Here is a 22,908-nt window from a genome sequence, read left to right on the forward strand (position 1 = left end):
TTTGCAATAGTGCTTTGTAAATAGAGCTTATTTTATTTGCATGTTGCACCTTCTATTGTTCTGTGTACCACCTAATGTACACAGACACAACAGTGTGACTGACCGATTGACACAAGCCTTTTGTTTCACTTCTAAATTATTCCTGCAGATTTAAATTAAAAAAAAAAAGGTTTGCAAAACAATTTGCTGAATCTGGGAAATTTTTGAAGGTTTGTTAAATGGATTCAGTGACCCTCTTTTAAAGAAAATGCTTACCGAAGCTAAAATCCAAGGTAATCTAGATAAATCCAGTAGAGATTTGCAGGAAACCTGCTAGTTTTGTGAATCACTGCTTCACTATTGGATTTCAGCAGATCTGTGTCAGATTTTCCTGAGACATGGCACAAAATTAGATTTTCTAAGCAGATGATGGAACAATCCACATTTTCCCTGAAATCCACCTAGTTTGACGTTGAATATTTACACATCCCAGACTGTAGACATTTTATCTTTTATTTGAGACTTAGATTGTGCCTTTTTCATTGGTATCTCAAGGTATATTCAGGTACTATAGGTATTTCCCTATCTGTAGAGGGCTTACAATCTAAGTTTATACCTGAGGCAGTAGAGGGTGAAGTGACTTACCCAAAGTCACAAGAAGCAACAGTAGGATTTGATCCCTGGCTTCCCTGTTTCTCAGCCCACTGCTCTAACTGCTAGGCTGCTACTCCGGTTTAGCATGTGTCATAAATTGGGTTGGCATAGTGGCTCGGTGGCAGAGTTGAGGGCTCTGCCTTGCAGAAGACTCTGCTTTGATTCTCAGGCTTAGTTCTGCTTCCTAGATCAGCTGGGGCAGAAGCAGTATTCACAGACCCTAAGGCAGGGCTATCCAAACATGTCCTGGTGACCACTCATGGTCACCAGGACATTTTCATGGTTATCCATCATAAATATGCATGACAAAAATTTGCATACTTTGGAGACCCAGTATATGTACATTTATCTCATGAATATTCAAGGTGGGTATCCTGAAAACCCAACTGGCTGTGGAGTCACCACAACAGTGTCAGGATGCACACGTACCAGGTTTCAGAGGGGTTGCGGTCTGTGGTCCTGGCCAAGAATTGCCACTGCATTGACAGTTCTAGATGGGATATAAAAATTGGTAAAATCATGAGAAGTTGCAAATGAAGGTTTATCAAGCTTTAGTCCAGTGGAAGCCAGTCCATTTACCTAGAAACCCCAAAGACGCAGGAGGAAATTGCTGGGCCAAAAAATAAAAAAAACTAGAATTGTGTGGCAACTTAAAAGAGCTGGTTTTATGAAAAATAGTCCAGATGCAGCCTGCCCCATGCTAAATCACCCGTTGCCTATCCAAGGGTTGTGCATGGCTCCCTGTGACTAAGCAGAAGGATTGCACACTACTGCATGAAAGGGAGGCACTGTTCTGCCTCCTCCCCACCTCCTCCTCCAACCTCTGGGCCTGACTTCTGGGGTATGGCAGTGCCAGGCTGCTACAGCTGGACAAGAGTCCCTGCAGGAGTCACCTCCTGTGAATAAAGGGGAGACGGTTAATAGAGTGTATTTGACTTTTCAGAAGGCATGTGACAAAATCTCTCATGAGACTCCTCAGGAAGTTGGGAGGTAATGGAATCAGAGGCAGTGCCCTATTGTAGATTGGTAACTGGAAAAATAAAAAACCAGGAAACAGAGGGTAGGACTAAATGGTCAATTTTCCAAATGGAGAAAGGTCATTAGTGACGTGCCCCAGGCGTCTGTATTGGAACATATTCATAAATGATTTGGAGAAAGGAATGTGGAGTGAGGTTACCAGATTTGCGGATGATACAAAATTGTTTTGAGTTAAAACAGCAGCGGATTGTGAAGCCCTGTAGAAGGACCTTGTGAGTCTAGGAGACTGGGCCTCTAAATAGCAAATGCAATTTAATGTGGACAAATACAAAGTCATGCACGTAGGGAAAAATAATCCCAACTACAGGTACAAGATACTGGCTTCCGTGTCAGGAGTCACCATCCAGGAAAGGGATCTCAGAGTCCTTGTGGATAATACCTTGACATTTTCGGCTCAGTGTGCCATGGCAGTCAAAAAAGCAAATAGAATGCAGGGAATTATTTGGAAAGGATGGATAGACAGATAAACTGATCCCATGAGCACATTTTAAAGTATGCTTTAAAAATAAACTTTTGCAACTGAAGTCCTTATTTAAGTAGAGTTCCTGCAAGAATCAGTTACATTGAGCTCAGTAGATTTTTAAAATGCTCTAGAGCAGGGCTTCCCAAATCTGTCCTGGGGAACCCTACAGCCATTCAGGTTTTCAGGATCTCCACAATGAATATGCATGATATAAATTTGAATAGTATAGAGACTCAGTATGTGCAATTTTATCTCATGCATATTCATTGTGGAGATCCTGAAAACCCAACTGGTTGTGGAGTCCCCAGGACAGGTTTGGGAAGCCCTGCTCCTACATGGTTAAAATGTGGACAGCAGGCGCTAAAACTTATCTGAGCTATGCACTGTGGAATGAAAAGAGAAAGCACTGTGCTACCCTACAGAAAGTAGCCTCAGATCTGCGAATGAACTAGAATACCTCCCACCTGCCTTTTGTCTCCTGCTTTAGTATCTTTTGCTTTCCTTTTTGCTGTGAAGATAAAGGAGAAGATGTATTTCTAGTTACGCTCCTAATTAGAGGTAACCAAGAGAAAACAAAAACTCTTGAAGAAAAGTCAGGAAAGAGAAAAGTAACACAATGAATCAAATGTAGCACATTACCTTGTGTAACAGGACCATTTTAAAACAATTCTGATGCTATTCACTTTCTCAAAGCCTGCCTCAGTCTTCACTAGGCTTATGTTAGGGTGTTAGCTTAAAAACTCAGTTGAGACACTCTCTAAGCTTCCCCATTGTTAGCAGAGTGACTACAATAGAATGACTTGCCTTGCAGACTTGTGTCTGTAGACAAACTGCACTTGGCTTTCCTCATTTCCCCAGCCCTCCCAATCTTCTGTTATTCTATAAATATAAGTAATTATTCTGTCTGTTGTGAACAGCATACATGACCTATAAATCTGTTTTGAATAACATAAGGTACATTTCATCGTGTAATGATTTGCGATTTACTTCTGATGGTCCTAAAAGCTTGCTTCTCTGGTAAGTAGATGCAGAAAATGCTTTGCGATCAGTTATTTTCTCCTAGCATTGTTATAAGCGTAATTCCCTTCAGATGCTGCAGGATAGGGAAAAACTGGCTGCAACTCCAGATCAGGATTCTCCAGTGAAAGAAACTGCAAGATCCAAGAGTATCACCATACAGTCTCTCAGTAAAATGTCCTCACACAGTGGGTTGTTCCAGACCCAAAAAATACTTCAGTGAAGTTCAAAAATTCAAGAAAGAGTTCCTCACAAAAACTAATAGGCAGTCCCAAAAAATCACAGGAAATCAATTTCTCATGCTGCTTGAGTGAAACAGGTGAAATTTGGATATCTGATGGTTCTGCAGGCTCCTTTTCTCCCCAGAACCTGGTCTGAACACAAAAGCTCCCTTTCTTCCCCAATTGAAGATGTGATTTCTCAACCTCGTTGTAACAGTCAAGACTCATGGACAAGTCATCCTCCAAAAAACTGGAGCTAGGACACTCCTGGCACCCACTCCAATCATGAAACACCACCAACAAGGAGAACCTACACAAGTCCTCCCAAAAGGGAGGAAGTAAATTACTCTTCCCCTCTCTAGGAGACTGGAGAGTGCAGCACCTCGCTGATTCCCAGGAGCTCCTCTCAGCAGACGACTTCCTCTAGTGCCTCCTGTAGACACCTATAGAAATTTTAGGCAGAGATCCACTATTTTGGGGATGGACTAGGGAAATCAATCAGAACACCTTCTACGCCCCTGGAACGTCCCATTGCTGAAATTTTCCTCACTTTAATTCATGGTGAAGGCTTAAACAGCCTTACATTAGCTACCTAGCTATACGCTTCAGAATGTGCTGTGACTGCAGTATATTCCGTGCTAAAGTGGCATCTGTTCCTCTCTGCAGATGTTAACATGCATTCAAGAAACAGCAGAACTATTCCACATGAATGCTTGCTTAAACATGTAATTTGAATCTGAGAGTCTGAAGCTGCCCCTCTAAACTGAAGTGTTTGCTATCAGTGCTATGGCAAGCCTTCAGCAACACTGAATTTAGTTTTCCATAAGATATCTAAGGTATTTATTGGTTCATGGCCACCAGACGTATAGTACAGTGTTGATGGTCCTTTTCCAATATTTATTCTTATGGCCAATTTATCCTGTTTTCAGGATCACCCACCTCTTTTGCTAAAGTACTTTATGGGGAAGGGGACTAATGGTTTTGCTCTTTTTTTTTTTATTTGCTTTTCCTTAGTTGGCAGCACATCATCCTCACCAGCACTGCTAGGAATTAGAGAGCCTCATTCTGACTATGAAAGGACACAGCCATCTATGCAATATTACAATGGCCAAGGAGATATCCTGACACATAAAGACATGTATTCTGGTAAGGTGCCTGTGGTGATGGTAAATGCTACTATACCAGATGGGGATGGGAGATTCTGCTGATGACAGGACTATGAAGGGTCCTGTCTACTGTCCCTTTACTTGCTGCTGGAGAAGTATATGGGCTGTATATGAAGACATTACTAGACCTCATTCCTTCCCTCTCCTTAAAATTTATCCTTGTGCTAGTCTTGGCCTGAAGCCCAGGACATAAAACCAAATTTTGGAAAAGGAGAAATGGTGGTCTTTGTTGGGATGGGGAGATCACATGTCTGTGCATGCTGGGTTTCTTGTATGGTTATGTCCGATGCCTGCTGGGGTAAATAGCACGTTCTATCAGGGTGTTGCAGATTGTGAATGACTAGAGTTGTGGTGTGGGCACCTACCTGAAGCATGTATGAAGGCTAGAAAGAAATGTCTGTAATTTCTGAGATTAGTGTGATTTCAGAAGTTCTTCTGAGAACATACTCAGAGGGGAAGAAGAGGTGGCAGTGCATTGTATAATAGAAGGGGTCAGAGGCTGATGAATGAGGTGGTGAAGTTTGTGGAAGGTTGTCTATAAAGGAACTGGCCTCCTAAAATGCATATATAGGTTTTAGCTGGAGTGACATACTATGGGCCGGATTTTCAAAGCCCTACGTGCACCGGGTCTATTTTATAAAGGCCCGGCGATGCATGTAAAGCCCCGGGATGCGTCTAAGTCCCGGGGCTTCGAAAAAGGGGCGGGGCGGTCCAGGGGGGCAGGGCAGGGTCAGAGGCTCCCTGCATAGCGGCCATTTGCCGCTGAGCCAGGGGATCGCGTGCCGGCAGGCTGCTGGCAGGCGCAGAAGGTTAAGCAAAAGTTGGGGGAGGGGGGGGTTAGGATAGGGCTGGGTGGGGGGATAGGTTAGGGAAAGGTTAGATTAGGGGGTTAGGAAGTTCCCTCCGAGGCCACTCCGAAATCTACATAGGGAGATGTGCGCATGTTATAAAATCGGGCGTCCATGTGTGCGCGCTGGGTACTGCACGCAGATGTATGCCCGTGCGCTTCTATGTGTGTTAAAAGCAGAAAATCTTTGTTTTCAGCCTTTTTCTCGTGACTTGCATTTCTTTCAGGCAAAAAAATGTAAGAAAAGTTCTCCCGATTTCTTTGAAGTGTGCAAAGCTGGGGCATGCTTTGGCTCTTTTTCAGATATAGGAGAATGCATATCTAAAGAGAGAATGAGGGATGGAGAGAGCAAAATAAGCCAGTAATTCATTCCATGATCAAGACTAGGCACTGGCCTTTCACATATCTGATCATATTTAGCCTGAAATGCTAAATTTTGTATTCATAGGTCATCCCAAACACCTCCCAACTTGTTAAAATCAAGCCCATAATATTTGTAGACAGTAGTAATGTGTGAAAGAGCAGGTTTTGTTTAATATATAGCGCCATTTGTTCTTATGTTCTTATAAATATCATGGCAGAGTAATATGCAGCAAAAATGTCACCTGGGTTAATTTACAACACCAATCATTCTTGAATAAGGTTCCACAGTAATTCCAGCATTAAATGTGTTCCATTTGTTTACCTCGGGTGAGCAGCATCTTGACTTGTGTTCATTATCTGTAATCATCACCCATGTACTGAATGAATTCCAATAATGAAGTCCAAAGAGGAAAAGAATGATAATCAACAAAACAAAAAACTCCTGAGTATGCTATACTATAATTCTCTTTACCAAAAAACCCACTCTAGTCAGATTATATGTAAAAGAAACACATTGTAACATCAAATTTGCTTAATGCTTGAATATTAGGCCTTCATAATTACGGGCTAAACGTATCGCCTCTGGCTCTGACAAAGCCCTTATTTTTGTCATTGTCCTTTTTATCTCAAAACACCTTTTTTTTTTTTTTTTTTTAAGAATTTTTACAAATAAAACAGATTTTACTTATCTTATGAATCTATAAACACTGAAAATAACTGTGCTCAAAACGCTGAGTGCCACAACTGAAACTAGTCAATCGCTTTAACTTCAACTGTTCTCAAACAAAAAGCAGCTGTGTCAGCTATCAGTTCAGTGACCCATGTTAGTATCCCAACATGAGCCGTGTTTCAGAAGTGTCTTTCTGCTTCAGGGGGAACTATTTACTCTTGCAACATAACCGAAGTTGAAGTTTCTGGTGACAACATTATTCAGCATGTTGCCCTCAGGTCTGACAAGGCAGTTCTAAAAATGGAGTAAAGCCACCATGATGAATCAGTTCTGCAGCCAATCACAATTGTTGCTAAGCTGCAGAATGAATACACAACTTTATTGGCAATCAACAAGCTGTCAAATACATCTCATTAATGAAACACTGAACAATAGTCTGTTGTATATCACGAATGTAATCAAGGAAATAAAGACTAAAAAAGTGAATGACAAAACTAGAATAAAGAATACCAATCCATTTCTTGATTGAGACTTGGGGGTGGGGTGGGGCCAACAGGATAGGTGTGTTTCATCAATGTGAACAATTTTGGATATACTTGAAAACAAAGAATATTGCATGCAAATTGGTAACACATTGCACACATTGCCCCCAAAATATTAGAGAGAACATTGTTCTGGAGGGAGCTGTGTTCTGTGATCTCAGGCCAAGAATGATCACCAGGCTAGATAGTGGCTTCCAAAATAGGGGAAATACCCCAATGTTATGGTTTCGAGGTGTTTGAGTGGATTCCTGAGTACTGTGGAAGATGACCTCGCCCACGGGGAGCAGCCCCCATGGGGAGCCACAGTACTGGGCTAGACTCAGGACGCACAAACACAGAGTTTTGTCTTTTATTGTACAACTGATGTATACCACCAGAGGAGGCAGTAGTGAGGTGATCCAGAGGTAGCAGTCTAGGGACCCTCGGCAGAGGGGACCCATCTCACCAAGATGGTATAGGGAGATCCAGGTGTAGGTTTCCCAGCACAGCAGAGCTGTAGATGAGACAGACTGAGAGTTAGATTACTCACTAGATGGTAGCTGTAAGGCTGACGATTCCACCAGGCAGAAGTAGATGGTTACAGGCACCGAGGCAGGGAGAGCAGGCCCTTGAGGAGCAAGTTAACTGATCCCAGTAAGGCAGCTGAAAGAAAGCAAAGGGCCCCCGAGGAGCGGTACCCAGTTTAGAGAATACCCCGAAGGGCAGAGAGGGCTTCCAGCGGCAGTACGGAAGCGGCAGAGTAGCTTAGACTGGACGAATCCAATCCTTGCTAACTCACACTGTAAACCCGCTGTTAACCCGAATTTGGATGCATGTTTTCAACGCGCTAGCTTTACCACCACCCCCCCCCCCCCCCCCCGAAACTAATAGCGCCCGCAACATGCAAATGCATTTTGATGGCCCTATTAGTTATTCCCGCGCGATACAGAAAGTAAAATTTGCAGCCAAGTCGCACATTTTATTTTCAGAAATTAACGCCTGCCGGCGCCAGGGAAGTGCACAGAAAAGCAGTAAAAACTGCTTTTCTGTGCACCCTCCGACTTAATATCATGGTGATATTAAGTCGGAGGCCCCAAAAGTTAAAAAAAAAAAAATTAAAAATCGGCCCGCGGGTCGGAAGACGGATGCTCAGTTATGCCAGCGTCCATTTTCCAAACCCATGGCTGTCAGTGGGTTTGAGAACCGATGCCGGCAAAATTGAGCGTCTGCTGTCAAACCCGCTGACAGCTGCCGCTCCTGTCAGAAAAGGTGCTAGGAACGCGCTAGTGTCCTTGGCGCCTCCTTTTACCGCAGGCCCTAATTTGCATAGGCCACATAAGAACATAAGAAAATGCCATACTGGGTCAGACCAAGGGTCCATCAAGCCCAGCATCCTGTTTCCAACAGTGGCCAATCCAGGCCATAAGAACCTGGCAAGTACCCAAAAACTAAGTCTATTCCATGTAACCATTGCTAATGGCAGTGGCTATTCTCTAAGTGAACTTAATAGCAGGTAATGGACTTCTCCTCCAAGAACTTATCCAATCCTTTTTTAAACACAGCTATACTAACTGCACGAACCACATTCTCTGGCAACAAATTCCAGAGTTTAATTGTGCGTTGAGTAAAAAAGAACTTTCTCCGATTAGTTTTAAATGTGCCCCATGCTAACTTCATGGAGTGTCCCCTAGTCCTTCTTCTATCCGAAAGAGTAAATAACCGATTCACATCTACCCGTTCTAGACCTCTCATGATTTTAAACACCTCTATCATATCCCCCCTCAGTCGTCTCTTCTCCAAGCTGAAAAGTCCTAACCTCTTTAGTCTTTCCTCATAGGGGAGTTGTTCCATTCCCCTTATCATTTTGGTAGCCCTTCTCTGTACCTTCTCCATCGCAATTATATCTTTTTTGAGATGCGGCGACCAGAATTGTACACAGTATTCAAGGTGCGGTCTCACCATGGAGCGATACAGAGGCATTATGACATTTTCCGTTTTATTCATCATTCCTTTTCTAATAATTCCCAACATTCTGTTTGCTATTTTGACTGCCGCAGCACACTGAACCGACGATTTCAATGTGTTATCCACTATGACACCTAGATCTCTTTCTTGGGTTGTAGCACCTAATATGGAACCCAACATCGTGTAATTATAGCATGGGTTATTTTTCCCTATATGCATCACCTTGCACTTATCCACATTAAATTTCATCTGCCATTTGGATGCCCAATTTTCCAGTCTCACAAGGTCTTCCTGCAATTTATCACAATCTGCTTGTGATTTAACTACTCTGCACAATTTTGTGTCATCTGCAAATTTGATTATCTCACTCGTCGTATTTCTTTCCAGATCATTTATAAATATATTGAACAGTAAGGGTCCCAATACAGATCCCTGAGGCACTCCACTGTCCACTCCCTTCCACTGAGAAAATTGTCCATTTAATCCTACTCTCTGTTTCCTGTCTTTTAGCCAGTTTGCAATCCACGAAAGGACATCGCCACCTATCCCATGACTTTTTACTTTCCTAGAAGCCTCTCATGAGGAACTTTGTCAAACGCCTTCTGAAAATCCAAGTATACTATATCTACTGGTTCACCTTTATCCACATGTTTATTAACTCCTTCAAAAAAGTGAAGCAGATTTGTGAGGCAAGACTTGCCCTGGGTAAAGCCATGCTGACTTTGTTCCATTAAACCATGTCTTTCTATATGTTCTGTGATTTTGATGTTTAGAACACTTTCCACTATTTTTCCTGGCACTGAAGTCAGGCTAACCGGTCTGTAGTTTCCCAGATCGCCCCTGGAGCCCTTTTTAAATATTGGGGTTACATTTGCTATCCTCCAGTCTTCAGGTACAATGGATGATTTTAATGATAAGTTACAAATTTTTACTAATAGGTCTGAAATTTCATTTTTTAGTTCCTTCAGAACTCTGGGGTGTATACCATCCGGTCCAGGTGATTTACTACTCTTCAGTTTGTCAATCAGGCCTACCACATCTTCTAGGTTCACCCTCCTGAATCGCACGCCCAGGAGAGCGGGCGCTCGCCAGCTCTCCCGCGCGTTTTCTGAATCGGCCTGTCAATGAGCTAGCAAACAAGCAAAGGCTAAATACCCGGATGGCGTGACGTCACTCGAGAGGGACACCCCCAAGGTTCCCGCCATGACGTGGATAAAGACGTGGGTGGCATGCGCACGCGCACCTTAGGAGGCCCTTAGGAGAAACATGGTGTGAAGCTTTGCCATAGCCGTTCCAGGCTTTGCCGTGGCTGGAGAATGTGGCTTGCAGGCGCGGCGGTAGCCATCTTCCCAAGGCTAGCGGGGAGAGCAAAGTAAAAGGTGAGGCACAAGGGTCTAAACCATCTGAGACCGACGGACGCAACACCCAAATGGCTATGAATGGTGCCATAGCTCAACAGAGGCCATTTCCACTTGGGCTGTTCAGTTTGGAAAAGAGACGGCTGAGGGGAGATATGATAGCAGCCTATAAAATCATGAGTGGAGTAGAATGGATAAATGTAAATTAGTCATTTACTCTTTCAAAAAATATAAATTATTAGGTAGCACATTTAAAACAAATTTTAGAAGATTCTTTCACTTAATGCAAAATTAGTTCTGGAATCTATTGCTGGAGGATGTGTTTAAGGCAATGAGCATAGCTGGGTTTAAAAAAGGCTTTGGACAAGTTCCTGGAGAAGTCCATAAACTGTTATTAACCAAGTAGACTTAGTGCTGGATTTTAAAATCTACGCGCGCAGTGTACATTTGTGTGTGCTACCTGGCGCGCACAAATGTACGCCCGATTTTATAACATCCTAAAAGATCTCCACTGGTTGCCTGTTCACTTTAGAATCCTCTACAAATCTCTTTCCATAATATACAAAACCATCCATCAACACACCCCACTCGACTTACAATTCCCATTCCAAATTTATAACTCCTCCAGACCAACAAGAGACACACTCAGAGGATCTCTTCAAGTGCCCCCAGCCAGATCTACCAAACACATTACCTTGAGAGATCGGGCCTTTTCAACAGCCGGCCCCCTTCTGTGGAACTCCATCCCACCGGACCTTAGACAGGAGCCCAGCCTCCCAACCTTCAGGAAGAGACTTAAGACCTGGCTGTTTAAAAAAGCTTTCCCGGACACCGATTAATTCTATTCAGCCAGATTCTACCACTTCCACATGTAAAAATGTTATTACTAATGTAAATACCTATACCTAATGTTATTCTCTCCCTTTTCTTCTCTCCTCCCAGTTCTTTTACCTTGTTATTTGTAACTGCTTCCTTCTACACAAATAGGTTATTGAATTGTTCACTGTACACCCCTGTTATATGTAAACCGGCATGATGTGTTCGCAACATGAATGCCGGTATATAAAAATTTTAAATAAATAAATAAATAAACATGCGCGCGCAGCCATGCGCATGTTATAAAATCCAGGGTCGGCGCGTGCAAAGGGTTACATAATTTTGCACCTTGCGCACGCCGAGCTGCGCTGCCTTCCTCCGTTCCCTACACCCCCCCCCCCACCACCTTCCCTTCCCCTAACTCTCCTGCCCCCCAGCCCTAAGCTAAACCCCCCTAAAAAAAAAATGTAACTTACAAGTTACGCCTGCCTTGGGCAGGTGCAAGTTGCGCACGCCAGCACACGATCCCGGGCACAGCAGCAAATGGCTGCTGTGCCTGGAGGCTCCGGCCCCGCCCCAGACAGCCTGTGCCCCGCCCCTTTTTGCAAACCCCGGGGATTTACACGCGCACCGGGCCTTTTGAAAATAGGCCCGGCGGGCGTATGGCTTTTAAAATCTGCCCCTTAGGGAATAGCCACTATTTATCTCTGGGTATTCACAGTATGGGATCTGTTTATGTTTGGGATTCTGCCAAGTACTTATGACCTGCATTGTCCACTGTTGAAAACAGAGTAGTGGGCTTAATGTACCCTCGGTCTGATCCAGTATGACAGTTCTTATATTCTTATAAACTGAAGCCTAACAGAGCAAGAGGAAACTGCCAGGCCAGAAAAAAAAATTAATTTGCAGAGCTAATGTGACTAAATATATAGATTATGAATCCTTCATTTCCTATAAGAAGCCATACTCCGTGCCCTGGATGTAATGTCTTAAAACAGTTTCAGTCCAGTCACCCAAAAATTGTTGAAATGCATACCTCGGAGGAAAATAGTTTTTCCTTTTGGTCCATGTCAGAGCTTCTTCTGTTCCTTCACTGTCCATTCCCCAGTTGAGCCCCGTTAGGAAGCTTTTAAACATTATCAAAAAAATATATTAAATCATCTTTGATAGTAAACTAGATATTTGTGGTAGAGGGGGAGGGGTACAATTTGCATCAAAATATGTTTTAATCCTTAGTTTTTTTCTAGGGTCCAGCAAAGCTTCACCAGTCTACATCAGTTCCTATTCCTCACCAGCAAGAGATCAAAGTAGGCGACTTCAGGTGAGAATAAAATGAGAACAGAAAAGAATATTTGTAATAATGAAAGATACTGTAACAATGGATGATGGCAAGATGCGTTTATGTACTTGAATGGACATATTACATTTTAAAATATTAATCATTTGTAAAGCACATACCATTTGTACGCAGCACTGTACAGAGACACACAGGGGATAAGTTTGTAACATCTCTCCTAAATTACATGGCACATACGCCTGGAAGTCACAACATTTTCAAAGCCAGTTTACGTATATAAATCTGCTTTGAAAATTGTCCCACCAAATTTGCTTGTACATGCATACATTGCTATTTGTTGCACCTTAAGTTTTGGGGGAAAATTCACATGTATTCCAATCCCTTCCTGACCCCCACCCACAGGAAAACTTACTCATAGAGTCTGGCTTCTTAGTTTCTACTTTGTGCTCCCTTATTTCGTATTAGGTAAGGGTCGGTCTGTGTTCTGCATCTGTGACCAAGGTGATAGTTTCTATTAGCATGCAGTGTTTGTATAGAATCTGTAATGACCTGGCTTGTCCTTTTTTTTTTTCCTTTCCAGTAAGATGTTTATTGGAACAAATATTAATATGTCCTTAGAACATGAAACTGTATAAACGCAAAAATTCTCAAGCAAGAGTCAGACCACCGAATTAGATCAGTAAAAGATCGCAGAATGAAGCAAAGGTTGCAGATTCACAGATTGCTAATCTGTCAATCATTGGTCAAAAAATCTTCTTACAAAACACTTTAATGATTACATTCATAGCTGTTTATCAAACTAATCCATCTCTGATGGTCCTTATGGACTATTATATTACTCAGCTTAGTCCATGCCGCAGAATGTCCAAATTATAATCTTTTTAAATAGTCTGCATGGGAGAGAAAGGGTTTGAGTGAATGCAAGAGGCGCAGCTTAAATGATTTGAGTGAACTAATGAGTTAATATGAGGACACAAAGACAAGTCAACAACAACTCCCAGGTCACAAGCCTGGGTCCTGATGGGGATTGGACAATCCTCAAAGATGAAATCAAATATGGTCCTTCCCTGCAAATGTCTTGGACATTGATTTTTCCCTTTCATCTTTTTTTCTCCATTTTTATCTCTGCATCCCTATCTTCTCATTGTTTCACTTCTCTCTCTCACTCTCCAGTCCTCGATTTCCCTCTTTTCACTTCTCACCTAACTAGCTGCTTTCCATTTCCCATTTCCCACTCCCCCCTCCCCACAACTCTCTCGTTTCCCCCTCAGTCTCTCAGTCATTCTCCAGCTTCCTATTCTCCCTGTCTTTCACCCAAGTACTAGCCATCCTTTATCATCTGTACTCGTCCCCTCCCCAACCCTCATCTACTTTCCTCTGCCTCTCATTCTCTCACCAGCCGCAGCACCTTTCCTGTTACTCATTCCTTTCCTGGTCTGAAACCCCTTCTTCTGTCTCTTACCTCCCACTGAGCCTCCTAATACCCATTATTTCATTACCTCCTGGAACATTGCATAGGCAGTATACAAAAGATCTTAAATAAACTATTCCTACCCTCTCTCGACCCCTTCACAGCACCCCTCGCCCCAGTACTCCAGGTCATTCACAACGCCTTTCAACTCCTCCACACCCTTCAGACCCCTTTTCTTACCCACATCTCATGCCCCCTGCCCCAAATTTCTGCTTAGTCCAAGTCCATACTTGCCGCATCCCCAAGTTCCTGCTCTGCCCCACATATTGAATCCCTGCCCTCCTAAATCTCCACTCATCCCAATCACCAAGTCTCAGCTCTTCCACAATTCACACTCTTCATGCCCAAATCCCCGTCCCTTCCCTGCTTCCCCCAAGTCCATGAATCCATGTTCTTCTCCTGCTCTTCCTCCCCTTCCCCCACAGTCTCATATTCTTACCCTACTCTTCCTCCCCACCCCCATTCTTCCCCTGCTCACCACACCTACCCACACCCCAAGTCCTTGTTCTTCTCCAGATCTTCACTATCTCACCCCACCTTCCTAAGGAGCTTCCTTGGCTGGCATTTCTAAACCAGCCCAGTTCTCCTGCTCTTGCTGCTGGCAAAGGCAATTCTTCCCTCCTCTGACCTCACAGTTGAAACCTGGGCTCTGTATCTATGGAGCTGCACGCAATTCAAACATCAGCCATTGGTCTGTGCAATTTAAGCAGTTACTTTTGTGCTGGGGACCATAGATGCAGAGGCCTGCAGTTTAAAGAGTTGAATAGGTTTCAAACAAATGACCAGAGGAGGAAAGAGATGCTGCACAGAAGCAGCCGGCTAAGGTTGAATTGGGACAGGAGGTGCACACACTGTACCTGCTCTGAAGTACCTGTCCCCCACTGTGGATCAGTTATTAATGCAGAGGACTGATGGCACTGATGTCTATGGCTAAGGTCATAGACATCACTGCCCACCCACCCTGGTGCTACAGCTCTGCACCAGGGTGGGTGGGCAGAAGCAAGATGGCACAGATTACTTTTCAGATTGCCTCCAAAAGTATTGTAGCGATTGAGGTAGGCTCATATAAAAAAAATAGCCCTGGAAATCACCAAAAACAAAGCAATATCATTACTTAAACACATAATCTTTTTCTTTACCTGAAAGCCAGCTCAGGGACCATAAAGGCTATTGAAAACAGGCTTTCTTGGCTGTTAGCTGAAAGGCACAGGCCTTGAACAAATTATATATTCCATCCTTTTTCTGAGATTATAATTTTATTTAACAGAATATACCTAGTATTTTTCAGGAAGGATTTTTCTCTGTGAATTATATATTACCATGTGTATTATTAAAAGTTGTCGGCATTGGGTACGCTATGCCACATATGGTTATAAAAAAAAAAAAAAAAAAGAATTTTGAAGAATATGAAAAAAATCTTGTTTTACAAATATGTAGATCATATATAATAGCTTAATCCAGTTTCTCCGAGGACAAGCAGGATGGTAGTTCTCACATATGGGTGATATCATTGGATGGAGCCTGGCACAGAAAATTTATATCAAAGTTTCTAGAATTTTGAGCCTCTTTGGGCATGCTCAGCATGCATTATACCACACCTCCACGCAGGGTCCCCTTCAGTCTCTTCTGTAGAGCCTGTCGTTTCACAGTCGGGTGAGATCTTCACTTTTTCTCAACTTTTAGACCTTCTGGCCTGTTTTTGTGAAAACTTTCTTTGAGATAATTTTTCTTCGCTGCCTCACACAGTTGACGCAGGGGCCCACCAGGTTCCGTTTTCGCATCCTAGATAGGATTTTCAGTGGTTATTGATAAGTTTATTTTTACATCGGTACGCATGTGGTGGCAGTACATTTGGTGACTTATAGCCACCGCCATCAATTTTGATATCTCGTCCCTTTTTATTTCATGCCGACATGTCCACCTCGGGATTTAAGTAATGCCCCCAGTGCACGAAGGTGATGCCTTTCACAGACCCCCATGATAGATGTGTCCTCTGCCTTGGGGCATCACATGACATCCGAGGTTGCAGCAAGTGTGCCAAGATGGAGCACCTCTTTGGGCCAGAGAAGACCAAGCCATCAGCATCGAGGGACCTCAGAACCTCACCTATGGACTGAAGTGGAGGAGATTTTCTGGGAGGTGTGAGCAGAAAGCCCTAGATCCTTTTTCCTGCTCCACACAAATATTGCTTGATTACCTTCTACACCTTTTGGTAGCCTTCTTAAAGACCACCTTCATTAGAGTTCATCTGAGTATAAGTGGTGCATACCACCATGGTGTAGATGGTACACCCATCTCTGTACAGCCTATAGTTGTACATTTCATGCGGTATCTGCGTCAGTTGAAGGCTCCTATAAGGCCTCCCGCTGTGACTTGGGACCTCAAGTTGGTGTTAGCTTAGCTGATGAAAGCTCCCTTTGAGCCGCTGCGCTCCTGTGACCTGAAGTACCTGAACTGATAGGTCATATTTTTGGTGGCGGTCACTATGGCACACAGGGTCAGTGAGCTCCAGGCCTTAGTGAATTATCCACCTTACACTTTTTTCATGACAGGGTGGTCTTCTGTACACACCCTAAGATCCTGCCTAAGGTGGTGATGGACTTTCATCTTAACCAGTCCATTGTCCTACCAACATTCTTTCCCAGGCTTCATTCACACTAAGGCGAACAAGCTCTGCATAGTTTGGACTACAAAAGAGCCTTAGGCTTCTATCTAGAGAGGACAGGAGCCCTCAACAAGTCCACCCAACTTTTTGTTTCTTTTGATAGGAATAAGATAGTCATCACCATTACCAAACACACTTTCTAATTGGCTAGCGGACTGTATCTCTTTCTGTTATGCCCAGGCAGGACTGCATCTTGTGGGCCATGTTAAAGCTCACTCTATTCAGGCCATGGCAGTATAGATGGCCCACTTGTGAGCAGTTCCCATGAAGGAGATCTGCAGAGCTGCGACATGGAGTTTTCTCCACGCGTTCACATCACATTACTGTCTGGATAGGGATGGCCGACACGATAGTAGGTTTGGCCAATCTGTCCTTTAGAACTTGTTTGAGGTGTACAACCCAACTCTGTTTCCACTTACAACCCAGTCTTTGTTTTCAGGCTGCCCCCCCCACCCATCCCTCCCCTGTTACCAGCAAAGCCTGTTGTGCCCATTAGCACCTAATTTAAGTGTTTTGATGGGGGAAGCCTGTAGCTAGGAATTCACCCATGTATGAGGACTACCATCCTGCATGTCCTCAGAGAAAGCAGAGTTGCTTACCTATAACAGGGGTTCTCCGAGGACAGCAGGATGTTAGTCCTCACAAAACTCACCCATCATCTTGCAGAGTTGGGTTTCTGTTACATGGGTTGCTTCTCCTTTTTTTTTTTTTAATTTATATTTATTGAATTTTTAACAAACAATGGCAAAAATTGTAACAAATCCACACTATATCAGAACAGCATTATAACATCATGACAGCATAGAGGCTCGCATAATCATCAGGTACAGACAGTGGACATCAATCCATGAACATTGAATATCCAGCAAAAAATATGTGTGTGTGTGTATATATGTATATGTGTATATATATATATATATATATATATATCTCCATGTCTCTCAGAAAGCAAAAATAAAATTTATGATAGTTATGTGACCTCTGAGTAGCAACAGCAATAGATCAAGCCTCTAAGCTTAACTTGCTAATGTATTCAAACTCTGATAGTAGCGAGAACCCCTAAAGTACCCAAACCCCTCTCCCTCCCTCCGCCCCTGTTCCACAAGCTCAGAACAATATGCTAGAAACCAAAAGCCTTCCAGAGTATGAGATATGAAGACCTTTAAAGGTGAGGGAAAGTTCAATCTGAATTCTGCAAGGAACGGGCCTGTATCGAGGGTGAATGTACATATTGAGTATGTGGAGAGCAGTGACAGAGGGGCCCCTTCCAGGAAAATGTGAGGGCTTACAGATAATGGGACATCCCGTATTGAGATATAGGCATTAAAAAGGAATTAAACTTTGCCCATACTGACTGTATTTCTAGGAAATGTTTGTGTGTAGAAGCTTTAGCTGTTAGGAATTCAAAGGTATATAGTTTCACCAACAGTCGGAACCAGTGTTCCTGCTGTGGTATTGAATTACCAATCCAGTTGCATAAGATAACTTTTTTCCCCACCAGACCTGCTTTCTGTATGAATTGGGTATTAGAAGGTTCCACAGCTGAGGACAGTTGTGATGGAGCTCCAAAGAGCCACAGCATAGGATCCATTGATATGGGGGTACCCTGAATCTGGCTGCACGTCTGACAAACTTTCTTCCAGAACAACTGGACCACTGGACATGTCCAGAAGCAATGGGAGAAAGAGCTTATGGACATCGAGCATTTAGCACATTTAGGTGAGGTCACCAACTTGGCATAAAAAGCCCTATCTGGGGCCAAATTGAATTGTCTCAAAAATTTAAATTGTAACTCCCTATATAACATATTCTCTGATCAGAGCGTGTAAGTCTGGAAGCATTCAGTAAATTCTTGTAGTGATAAAGAGAAGTCCTGCCACTGACCCCATTTCTTGTGTAATATTACTAGGTCTCCCAATATCAAGGAGGTACGTACAACCTTAGAAAAGCACGCTATAGAGGGTTTATGTTTGCAGGAGCCTAGCACAATGTCATGTATCTATTGGGTCTGAAATGAGTTCTTAAAGGAGTTTTCATGAGTCTTAACAAAATTGTCTCATGTATGTAAGAGTAGTGGTCAGTAGTGGACGTATGTAAGAGTAGTGGTCAGAAGAGGAGAGGGAGAAACGCTTTTGTAGCTCCGAGAAACTTAATAGATGTCCAGAATCCTGTGAGAAACATTGAAATATGAATTCTAGACCTAATGTCTTCCATCTGTGAAAGACCAATCTGCCCTTGGCAGGAGGGAACAGATCATTATGACATATGCTTAATAACGGTGTTATTCTAGAAGGGAGATGTATCACTTGGCATAAGAAGGACCAAACCTTCCGCCTCGCTGCCACCAACGCATGGGTCATTAGAGTTGGGGAAATAGCTGTTCTGTTGGCATGCAAGATGTGGTTAAAAGAAGGAATGACCATCCATCCTGTCAATTGTTGGTACGGAAGGAAATAGGAAGTCCCCAAGACCCAGTCTCGTAAAAACCGCAGCATACATGCCAAATTGTATAAGCGCAAGATACGGCAGTTCAGTCCCCCATGTGAGAGCGGTTGCATGAGGATTTGCATAGATAGTCGGGCTTTCTTCCCATTCCAGAGAAAGTTACTTAACATTTTCCCTACTTCCCTGCAGTCCTGTTTAGTAAGCCAAATTGGTAACATGTGGAGAATGTAAAGCCACTTAGAAAGGATCATCATCTTAAATAAGTGGATTTTACCTGACAGAGATAAAGGCAAACCCCGCCACTTCCCCAGAAGTTGTGCGGTATTGAGTATTAACGGGCGAATGTTGGCAGAATAGAGATTAGACAAATTGCTAGGTATTTTAATTCCTAGATATTTCATATCTTTTTCTACCCATTTCAAAGGAAATGGGCCTGGCCATGTAATTTTTACCAACCCTCCTATGTTCAAAGCTTCCGATTTCTCTTGGTTGATATGCAAGCCCGCAAATTTCCCATATTGAGATTGTAGGTTAAGCATCCTTTTTTATTTTATTCTTGAATTCTATAATATAAGACTGGACGTATGGTATAATGCATGCTGAGAGACCTAATGAGGCTTAGTCAAAGTTCTAGAAACTTTGACATACATTTTTTTGTGCTTGCATCCATCCGATGAAGTGACCCATGTGTGAGGACTAACATCCTGCTGACCTCGGGAAAACACCTATTGCAAACAACTCTGCTTTGTCACTGCCACACCCTGGTTTTCAATACCAGCTGAGGCTAAGTGGGAACCTGCATGTGAGGACCTGTGTGTTTTGTGTGTGAGACAGCATGTAAAAACGAGAGCCTATGTGTCTGTGTTTGTGAAAATAGAAACAGAGTCTAGTTTCTCTGGCTTTCCATTTCAGTTTTGCCAGCATGTTTGTTTCTAATTTTAGCCCCTTATTCTGTATTAGATAAGGGTCTGTCTGTGACGCACATGTGTGACAGAGGTGCAGTGTAGCATGTAGTTTCTTAGGGATTTGTAGCAGTCCAGCTTGTTCTATTTGCCAAGTAGGAGGTGTATTAGTGTTCTAGGGCCTGGTGTGTGACACAAGGCTCTCTCAGGCACGTGTGTGCACACACACACAAACACAATGTGTATGAGAAGAGGGAGTGTATGTGAGAGCATTGGCACATATATGAGAGAGGGAATGTGTGAAAGAATGAATGTGTTAGTATGTGTGTGTGTGTGTGTGTGTGTGTGTAAATGAAAGAGAGGAGATAGTTTATGTGGCCCTACCTCCCCCAATCTACGATAATCCCAGGGTGAGTGGAAATAAAAAAGATCCCAGGTATGGAGAGCAGAAGATTTTTTTAATCCTTATTTTAATTATTGGGTGTAATTTGATGTTTCTGTTGCTTTTAAATATTTTATTGTTTTTGGGGGAAATATTAGAACATGTTTTAATTATTGGATGTTTTATTCATCAGGGAGTCCATTGTCAGCCACTGTGCGGCTCAGCTAGTTAGCCGGATAAACATGTCTTACCGGCTAACTTTAGGACAATCCTATGGCCCACAGGAGTTAGCCACATAGGTTAAACTGCTAACTTCGAATATCGGAAACACCTCTCACCTACCCCCAGAACACCCCTGACTTATGCAGCTAAAATTTAGCTGCATAACTCGTTATAAGGCTAGAATTTAGCCGCACACAGCGATGCATATCGCTAGGTAGTCATTTAGATGGATAACTTTTCAGTTGTCCATCTAAATGGCTTTTGAAATCGACCTCCAGATGTTTTGAAATAATTTATTGGTGTTTGGTAAATATTAGAACAAATTTATGCAAGTTTTTAAAATTATTGGATGTTTGTCAGCTGTTTTGACATTCTTTTTATTTCCTAGCGTGTAGCAGATGGACTCAGGACCAATGGGTATAGTGTGCTCCTGATAGCAGTTGGAGACGGAGTCAGATTTCAATCTGACGTCAGCACTACATATACCCGTGCACGAGGCTCTGTTCCTCAGTTTTTTCCATCTCCATAGCAGTTCGGGACTTCACACACGCTTGCACAGCGTTAGAAAACCAAACTCCAAATTCAAAGAAGAACGAAAAAAAGAATCTTACCTACAGACAAGCCCCGCTCTCCTGCAGTGATACCTAAGGGTCCCTCCCCCAGTCGAGAATTCCTGAGGTGATTTCCGAGATCCCTCAGAGGTAAGCCTCGGTCCCGGTGTGGACTTAGCCCCCTGTGAAGGGAGCGGCTGAGAGGCAGCCTCGGTCCGGTCGCCGACCTGGCGTGGACTTAGCCCCCTGAAAAGGGAGCGGCTGAGAGGCAGCAGGTGCAAGATCGAGCACGGCGGTGAAGGTATTCCCTGAGAGGCAGCAGGTGCAAGATCGAGCACGGCGGTGAAGGTATTCCCCTCTCCCCCCACAGCCGGAGACCGCCTGGCAAGAGACCGGGAAGCACCGAGACAAGGTAGAAAACTTTTCTCTAAGTCTCTGGTCTCCGAGGCTCAGATAACCGCACAGATCTTCACTCCGGCATCTGTCTAATCGGGTTGAACAGCCCCGTCCGGGCTAGACCCCCATCCGGCTCGAGGGTCCTCCCATGTGGAGACCCTCCAGGGGGGTCGCCATCTTGCCCGCGTGGTCGCCGGCACCATTTCCCCCCCTTAGTCACTGCTTTGTCCGCACAACTGAGCCGTGCGCATAAAATACTTGTGCGCACAGCGCCGCGAGCATATGCGCCATGTGCACAGCGACACGCACAAAGGGTGCCAAGCGCACAACTAGGCCTGTGCGCACAGCCATGCACGCATCTTCCGTTCCTAAGCGCACAACGTAGGCGCCCCCGGAACACATAACCAGGCCTCCCAGCACGTGCATCTGTACAGGATACACGTGCAAATCATGGCACTGCCGTCCAAGACAGCTAAAAGGCCAGTCCTCTGCCCGGCATGCCACCTGAGAGCGGCACAGCCCGAGGTGACCTCTGCCCTGTGCTTGTTGTGTGAAGAAGCTTCGGGGAAGCCAAGACAAGGTCCCCCTCAGCCTGTAGAGGACTCCAGATCTACCAGCGAGACTACCCCGGACCTCTCTATTCCTGACTCGGCCCTTCCACAGTAGGGGAGCCCTCGGGGAGCGCCGCCGGACCCAATGCGGTCCCAGGCAACTTCACCTGGGTGGGATTCTTTGCGGAACTACAATCCTACATCCATTCACAGACAGGACCACCAGCACAGACAACCCCCGCCAGTGGCACAGAACCTCCCAGGGCCCTCCCGGCCTCCACCAGATGAGCCGACCCTGGACAAATACCTCCCCTTAGGGGACACAGATGATTCGGAGGAGGAACCAGAACCCCAGAAGTTGGGAACTCCCTCCAGGACCGGAACCGCATCGCACCATGACGCGCTTCTTCCCAACAGACGAATTACCAGATCTCGTAGCCACGAGTCTGAAGGCATTGGCCATCCCAGACACATGCAACATAGCAGAGTCCAAGGCGAGCCCCTTCCTGGCCAGGCTCCGCCAAACCTCATGCCATTTCCCTATGCTACAGGCTGTACAACAACTGATCGACCTGGAATGGGACGCCCCAAAGGCCACCTTAAAGGGGGGTTGAGCCCTAGAAGCTCTCTACCTCTTGGACCCAGAGACGAAGGAACTCCTGAGGTTTCCCAAGGTCTATGCCTTGGTCTGCTCCACCACAGAGCGCACCACCATACCAGTCAAGGGTGGAGCTTCCCTCAAGGATGCCAATGACAGACAGCAGGAATTCATCCTCAAACACTCTTACGATGTATCAGCTATGACCCTACAGATCGCTGCTTGCTGTGCCGTGGTATCACGCACCTGCCTGGCGATGGCCAGGGACGCAACTACGCCAATTGAGGCATTAGGCCCAGCAATATCATTCCTCATGGATGCGACCTCAGACCTGGTGCGCACCTCAGCCA

The 22,908-nt window shown here is 44.2% G+C and overlaps 1 protein-coding gene across 7 annotated transcripts in view; it reads left to right on the forward strand.

Annotated features, from left to right (window-relative positions):
• The window catches only part of PKP4 (plakophilin 4), a 578,155-nt gene that overhangs the window by 545,416 nt on the left and 9,831 nt on the right, over positions 1-22,908 (forward strand). For all 7 annotated transcript variants that reach the window (XM_029605541.1, XM_029605538.1, XM_029605537.1 and 4 more), the window contains 2 exons: positions 4,387-4,518; positions 12,326-12,399. In XM_029605541.1, the coding sequence (XP_029461401.1) occupies positions 4,387-4,518; positions 12,326-12,399 (206 nt within the window). The remainder of the gene's footprint in view (positions 1-4,386; positions 4,519-12,325; positions 12,400-22,908) is intronic.

The sequence above is a fragment of the Rhinatrema bivittatum genome, chromosome 6, assembly GCF_901001135.1.
Source record: "Rhinatrema bivittatum chromosome 6, aRhiBiv1.1, whole genome shotgun sequence".
In the NCBI taxonomy this organism is placed as follows: domain Eukaryota; kingdom Metazoa; phylum Chordata; class Amphibia; order Gymnophiona; family Rhinatrematidae; genus Rhinatrema; species Rhinatrema bivittatum.